We start from the raw sequence: 7,845 nt of genomic DNA on the forward strand, positions 1-7,845 counted from the left end.
TGATGGCACTTCTGGACCCCTCACCATCCCACCACCCCATGGCCCAGGGTCCCAAATGGGGCCACTGATGGCCCTTCTGAGCCCCTCACCATCTTACCACCCCCACAGCCTCAGGGACAAGATCAGCCCTCCCTGCTCCACAGACTGGGGCTACTCCCATCCTCTGGGGCAGCATCACTCCCTCCCAGCTGCCCAGGGCCCCTTACCTGTTGGGCGTCATCCCATTTCTCCTTGTTCTCTGCATCCACCATGTAGCTGACAACCTGAAAGAAGCGCTGGGGCGGGGAGGGAGAGGATCTTAGGGGGTGCTGAGGGCACCATGAGCCAAGGCTGACACCAAGGTGTGTGTGCTGCCAGCCCACAGGGTGCCAGGCTTCTCACTGTGTCCTGGCACTGCCCCTACTCCCCAACCCCAGACCCAGGGCTCCTAAAGAACAGAGTTATGCCTTGCCAAAGGTGGAGGACGCATCCTCTACCTGCCATGTTCCCCAGGGCAGGCCTCTGTCTATGAGGGAGCTCTCAGAGCACAGCTGAAAGGAAGGGTTCTCTGGAGACCAGATTCTAATCCTGCCTCCTCCAGGTACACATTGTGTGACTCACTTATCCCCTCTCTTCTGCCAGGTCTGAGTTCCCCCATCTATACAATGTGGGGGTCAGGCAAGGTGACCCCTCCCAACTCAGCACCAAGCACCCAGCCCTGACACCTGGACGTCATCTGCCGAGGGCACGTAGGTGGCTCTCTTGAAGGTGTCAGTGACATTCCTCAGGATGTCCACAGAGAAGAGAAGGTCCCCACTGTAGTAGGTGCGCCGGGCCAGGAGCTCCAGCAGGCTTCGGACCACCTGAGACATGCCCTCACCAGCCAGCATCCGCTGGCCCTTGGCCAGGTGTTCCCGCAGCTGTGGGGCAAGAAGCATGTGTTGGGGGTGGGGTCAGCTCCAGCCTCTCACCTTGGGCCAACCTACAGCCACCACCTTAAGTATGCCAAGTCTGCCACTTAGGGGAGAGACAGGGGTCTAGAGAGAGTCAAAGACACATAGAGAGATGCTATTGGGAGAAACAGAAATACCCAGAGGAAGGCAAGTGTATTGAGGAGAAAAGGTCGAGGAATATCAGAGACAGAAGAAAATACAGAGAAATCTAGAGAAAGAGACAGAATAAAAATGCAGAGGTAGCTAAAGAAAGAGAGACAGGGAGAAAGAGATACATAAAGAAGGAATGAGTTGAATGAGGAAAGAAGACAGACAGGTGGGGGGGGGAGAGAGACAGAGAGAGAGGAGAGACAGAGACACAAGGAGATGAGGGTCCTTAGAAAGAGACAGACACTAGAGAATGGAGAGATACATAGAGAGAGGGGAAAACAGGAGGAGACGGAGACACCTGGGAGACCAGCAGAGACAGAGATACCCAGAGAGGGGCAGGTGGAGACAAGTACAGAGACAGACAAGTGCGAACACCTACGTGCAGACATTAGTGAGATCTGACACCCAGGATATGGGGTCCCCATGAGCCCTGCCCACCCACATACTCCTCTGAGTCACAGCCTGAGGTGGAGGAAGGGAGGGTCCTGGCCTGTACCTACCGACAGGTGCAGGTATCGGTACTCGTGTGAGATGCAACGGGCGAAGCTGGGCAGGCCCCAGTAGGCGACGCCCTGGGCACTGAGCAGACAGCGGCGACTGGCAGAACCTAGAAGAGTATGGGGAAGGATAAGGGGCACTGGCCGGTGGGGAAAGGGTGTGGGTGATGGCGGCCTCCTACCTGTGGCGTTGGGTGGACATTTATTGTAGATGATTTCTCCTGCCGCCGTCTTCTTCCAGGTCATCAGCATGACATACTCATCCCGGCACATCTCGTGAAGGGCTAAGGAGGGAGCGGCTTAGCCTAAGCAGAATGCCCGGCTGACCCCTGCCCGCAGCATCCTCTGCCACATGTCCCCTCCCAGCCCCCCAAGTGGCCCCCAAATCATAAAGCCTTCCTTAAGGGGGGGAGGACCCTCAGAAGGCATCTCATTCCTGTCCAACTGGAGATCTTCCGGCCTCTGAGGACCGGCAGCGATGTGAAGCCCCCTCCTTCAGAGGCAGCCCAATCTCCTAAGACAGCAGGTTGCTGGCCAGTTCTTCCTCCTCTCCAGCTGCCATCTCACTCCTCGGTCTGGGGCCACATGGAGCCAGTGCTGCCTTCCTTGCCCATGGCATTTCTCCAGCTGAATGACCTTGGGTATTCTTCATCAGTCTCCCTCCCACCCAGCCCCTGTTCCATTGCATGCCAGGATCCCGGCCCAAGGGGGTACCTGGACACTTCTTTTCATTACACGTCTTCACCTCCTCACCGCTGCCCTCACAGGGGTATCCCTGGACCCCTGTGCCCTGGCACATGCGGAAGCGTCGCTGCCAACCCGTGTCACACGTCTTGGAGCACAGGCTCCAGGGGTTCCATGGGCCCCACTTGCCATCAGCTGGTTGGAGGATGGTAGCCATGAGGCATGGGGAGGAGGGAGAAGAGGCCCAGCCGGGAGCCCATCCGTGGCTTCCCATGCATGACCATTGCCTTCTGTGCCTGTGACCTCTTCTGCCCTCTAGCTCTTGGGTGGGGACAGGGGGAGGGGATGGGGAGCCTACCTGGAGATGAAAGGGTTTAGAACTGGAAATGCCCCCTCTTATTTTATGGGTAAGGAAACCAAACCCAGAGAAATCAGACTCACCCAAGGTCACACTAGTGGGAGGCAGCAGATTTTAAGCCATGTTCTCAGACACCCAAACTCAGGGCACTTTTATCTCATTGCCCGTCACTATAATGGTGAGCATGGGTCACACCTCCCCCCAACACACCACATTGCCCTTCCCTTCCCCCTGGGCATGGCTGGCCCTCACCTGGGCACTCCGGGTTGCTGCACTCTCGGGCATCAGCATGGGCACCCCGGCACTCGCCCCAGCCATGGGCCGTCACACTACACCGGCGGCTGCGCTGCTGGGTCCCATTGGCACAGGACACAGAGCAGCGGCTCCAGGGGCCCCACTCCAGCCACTGGCCTTCCACTGCCCCCAGGAGACAGAAACAGAGAGGACGCCAGATGGTGAGCTAAGGAGAAGGGGTGGGGGCAGCAGCAAAGGGCATAGGGTTTAGAGGGGAAAGGCACCTTAAGGATCACCTAGTCTCCCTCCCTCACTGGACAGACAGGGAAATAGAGGCTCATTGTGGGGACTCAAAGGTATGTGGCAGATATCCCACCCACGTCCTCTACCTCCAAATACACATTTGGGGTATTTCCATTATACTACATTAGCTAGGTTCATGCATAGGGGGCACCTGCTATCCTTGAATATAATGTCCTGGTCCCACAAGAGTGTGTCCACTCCAGCCCCCCAGAAACAAGCCAGGGAATGCTGGCCACAAATAAGAGAGGGGAAACCTAGTGGGCAGTGCCCTGCCCTTGTGCTCAGGCACCCCACAGGCATAAGCCATGGCTGGGGAACAGCCCAAGGTTGTGAGGATTCTGCCAGGGGAGAAAAGGAGCCATCAGAGAGGCCAGGAGGAGGATGGGGAAGGGAGGGGGGGTCTCCATAACCTACCTTAGGCCCCTAAGCCTCTTAACAGAGAGACCTCCCTGACCCAAAGCCAAGGCACTGAGTCTCCCCCAAGCCCCAGAGCCCTCTGTAACAGGCATACTTCTTTCTCAGAAACTCACTTAGGGGGTACCAGGAATAGGAAAAAGCATGCCTACAGTAAGGCCCCCCACTCCGGGCTGCCACCCTTGGGGACTTGAGGGCTCTCTGTGAGAGATCTGAGCTGACTAAGTCTCCCTCTAGGACCTTCCCCACCACCTTCATATATCTGTAATTAAGCCTTGCCAGACAGGGCTTAGAGATGGAAGAGACCACTAGGGCCTTCTTGTACAGCTCCCTCGTATTACAGAACAGAACCTGAGGTCTAGATAGGCCAAGTCATCAGATTACATACTTTCCCAAGGCTACCAGGCTGTTGTCCAGTGCTGGGCCTCCCCAAGGCCAAGGTCAGGGTTCTGGGATACTTGGGACTCCAAGGATCAGGGATTTCAGAGATGTCTGCCATCAGACTATCACAAACCCATCCCCATAAATCCAACTGCCATCAGAGCATGGAGTTATGTGGTCTTTCCCCTCAGTTCCCTTGGGGGCCCTGCTAAAGGAGGCACTGGAAAGACCTCCTACCCAACCCTCAGGGACTCCCAACCCCAGCAGCCAGGACACAGTTTAAAATCCAGGACGGGTCTCCCCATCTGGCCCTCCCCAGCCCCAGCAAACACCAACCCCAGCCCAGCCCACATCTCGGGCTCCTTCCTGCCCAAGAAACTCAGTAAGTAACCCTAGCGCCCTGGCAAAGGGAAGGTGAGGGGTCAACAGGATTGGGGGTAGAGTGGGGTGAGGGTGGGGAAGGGGAGAGGGGAGTAAAGGAGGGGAGGGGAGGGGTGGGCGCTACTGACCCGGACAGGCAGCCAGGTTGCAGAGTTTAGTCTGCAGCTCGGGACCTTCGCAGGTCTTCCCACCGTGCTGGGGGGGCACACAGGTCCGCGTCCGGCTCCGGGACCCCCGCCCGCAAGTGCGGGAACACAGGCTCCAGGGCCCCCACTCCTCCCACAGGCCAGGAACTGTAAGGAAGCACGCCGCCCAAGTCACCTCTCCCCACCCTCCCACACCACTTTCAGGCTTAACACACCCCAGGGAAGGCCAGGACCCCTGCCCCCAGTCAGGATCCCAGGACCACCTCCTCTTAGCAAGCGGAAGCCCCTTACAAATGACAGAGCACTTTACAGGAGCATCTGGTCCAACTCCCTCCTTTTATACAGGAGGGACCAAGGTCCAGAGGGGGAAAGGTATCAGCTAACAGTCACAACACATGACAAGCAGTCAAGCTTGAGCCCAGGGTTCCTAACTCCGCTACACCACAAAAGCTGTAAGTCCTTGTCCAGATTCTGACATTGGAGGAGGGCTGAAGACCGATGCCATTGCCCAGTGCCCCTTGGGAACCATCTCCCCCTCCCCAGATATCTACAAGACAGCCCCCTCCACTATCAGACAGGAGAAAGCACATAGATGGATGCAACCCAGAGGAAGAGAGGGGCAGGCCTGAGGATCACCGATTCATAGCCTAGAGGCCATCTACACTACTAGGCTCATTTTACAGATGAGGAAACTGAGGCCCTGAGAGGGGAAGTTACTTGCCCAAGGTCACACAGGCATTAAGTGGCATGGCTTGGATTTGAATTTAGGTCAAATGGGAAAGCCCTGCCTCCCTCATGGTCATCACCCCCTGAACCAAGGTACTTGCTGTTGACAACCCAAGATAGCAGGATCAGAAACTATCACCCCCAGTGGAGAGATGGGGCCGATCAGTTCTATGTGGTTTGGGGAGCCGTCAGGGATGCTACATGTGTGGGGGGAATGGCAGACGTATGGGGAGGATAGGGGCCAAGCAGCACCCAGAGACAGACAAGAGGACAAGGACGCACAGACACACGGGGCACGCCTACAGGCCCCACGGCCATAAGCAGGACCACCCTGTCCCCAGCCCTTTCCGGGGGCCCAGTGCCCCCTCCTAGCCCTAGGCAGCCCACAGCTGACCAGCTGGAAGGGGACTTTTCTCTTTCCCCCTCAAACCCTCAAGACAAGAAAACAATGTGTCTCCCTGCACAGAGAGTCAGAAACTGACCTTCCAGGTGTCTAGCTACCTGCTAAGAAAAGATGGGAAGGAGCTGATGTACGGTAATTCCTTCCCAAGGGGAGAGGAAATCAACCCTAGAGTTGGGCTATGGGGACATCCCTGCTGCCCTGGGCCCTCCCCTGGCCACCATTGGATCCAGGCCTGAAGGAGACAACTCTTTTATGTTACCGACAAGAAAATGGAGGCCCAGAGAGGATCTCTTGCCCAAGATTGCCACATCACACAGGAGAAAAGTAACAGGCAGTGGGAGACAAATCTGGTTCCCTTTCCTCACTACCAGGCTTCCTCTGGACCTGGGAACAGATGGGAGTGCCTTTCCCCCTCCTATCCAGGACATCACCTCACATGGGGGGGCCAGTGGGTCTCCACTTAGGGACCCTGACCCCTTCCTAGAGAACGTCCCCTCTGGATTACAGAGGCCATGGTGGCTGGGGGGGGGCAGTGCCCCTCCCTTGGTGAGCCAGTGTTCCGGTGCATTTAGGGGTGGGCGGCCCCAAGGGCCGTACCTGGACAGGTGTCCGTGTTGTTGCAGGTCCGAGTCTCCCGCAGTGGCCCACTGCACAACGTCCCATACGGGGAGGAGACACAGGAGCGAGTCCGAACCTGAAGGCCCTGCCCGCACGTCAGAGAGCACATGCTCCACTGAGACCACTCCTCAGCTGCTGGGTCTCCTAGGAGAAAGGGACATGGAGTGTCGGGAGTGTCGGGGCAGGAGAGGCCACCCAGGCTAGAGGCACAAGGCTGCTCAGAAAGGTCACCAGGGCTATTCTGTGCTGAGACTATAGGGAAACTGGTCTATTCTGAATAGTGATGATAAGGTAACTGGGCTGGTCTATTCTATGACTATGGGGCTATTGGGCTCTGGGCAGAGACTCTAGGACCACCAGGTAGTTCTGAGCAGAGTCTAGGGTCATCAGGTAGTTCTGAGCAGAGTCTAGGGTCATCAGGCAGTTCTGATCAGAGACTCTAGGGTCACCAGATGGACAGTCTAGGGTTACCAGGCTGTTCTAAGCAAACAGTCTAGGGTCACCAGACTGTTCAAATAGCACTACAACCATAGAAGGCACAATCTGGGAGATGATCTCGGCTTGGCTACAAGGACCCTGAGCTGATCCCTCTGTTCTCAGCAGGTCATTTGCAATGTCTGGCAATGGCATGGCTCCAGGCAGAGGGACTCTCCTGACTGCAGGTCTCAGGCTACTCTCTCCCTTCCTGTGGGCAGACCCTCCTTCCCACCAGCTGTACAGCTACCATCCCTAGAGCCCAAACACGTTCTGAATACCCCTTTGTTGGCCTGCAGCCATAGCAGACTCAGCATGGAGGAAGGACCCCTCCCCAGTCAAAGTCCCCATTCCCAGAATGTCCCCAAACTCCTCTTTCTCCAATCCCCCTGTTCTCCCCAAAGGGCTGGGGAGAAGGAAAGCCCTAGCACAGGCTGCAGACACATAGAAACAAGCACAACCCCCCAACATGCTAAGCACACACCCTGATGCACTAAGCACATGGGCTGACACATGACAGGCCCGCAGACTCAGACAGACTCGGTTACCTGTCTGCGCCATGTACACTCCCGGCTCATCTGCTGACCTGGGCCACTGGGTTTTCACCTTCGGCTCTTCTTCCGGCTCCTCACCTGCAACATGGAGATGCCCTCAGCTGGGGCAGGAGATGGGGGCCACTGGAGAAGAGAGAATCCCCTCTCCTCCCTCCCCATCCTCAAATCGGGGGCCATCCACAGGGTCTCCAGAGAACATGCAAAACCCATGAGGACGACAGTTTGGAAAGGGAAGGCTGAGGGAGCTCTAAAGTCAAAGAATGGCAACGTTATAAAGGACCTTAGAACATAGAATGCCAGAGCTGGGAGGAGCCTAAAACCCAGTATCTCAGGTCTGGGAGGGCCCTTAAAACATAGAATATCAGAGCAAGGAAGGCCCTTAGAACACAGAATGTCAGGGCTGGGAGGGCCCTTAGAACACAGAATATCAGGACTGGGAGAGGCTTTAGAACACAGAATGTCAGGGCTGGGAGGGGTCTTAGAACACAGAATGTCAGGGCTGGGAGGGGTCTTAGAACACAGAATGTCAGGACTGGGAGGGGTCTTAGAACACAGAATGTCAGGACTGGGAGGGGCCTTAGAACACAGAA

The 7,845-nt window shown here is 56.6% G+C and overlaps 1 protein-coding gene across 1 annotated transcript in view; it reads right to left on the bottom strand.

Annotated features, from left to right (window-relative positions):
• Positions 1–7,845, bottom strand: part of ADGRB2 (adhesion G protein-coupled receptor B2) — a 54,727-nt gene that overhangs the window by 21,074 nt on the left and 25,808 nt on the right. The window contains 9 exon segments of the mRNA XM_069068053.1: positions 207–275; positions 705–899; positions 1,583–1,689; positions 1,762–1,863; positions 2,294–2,458; positions 2,874–3,038; positions 4,463–4,627; positions 6,207–6,371; positions 7,250–7,333. Of these exon segments, the coding sequence (XP_068924154.1) occupies positions 207–275; positions 705–899; positions 1,583–1,689; positions 1,762–1,863; positions 2,294–2,458; positions 2,874–3,038; positions 4,463–4,627; positions 6,207–6,371; positions 7,250–7,333 (1,217 nt within the window).

Source organism: Petaurus breviceps, unplaced genomic scaffold (genome assembly GCF_028583685.1).
Source record: "Petaurus breviceps papuanus isolate PSGF00001 unplaced genomic scaffold, PetGlider_PUasm1.0 90760, whole genome shotgun sequence".
Lineage (NCBI taxonomy): Eukaryota > Metazoa > Chordata > Mammalia > Diprotodontia > Petauridae > Petaurus > Petaurus breviceps.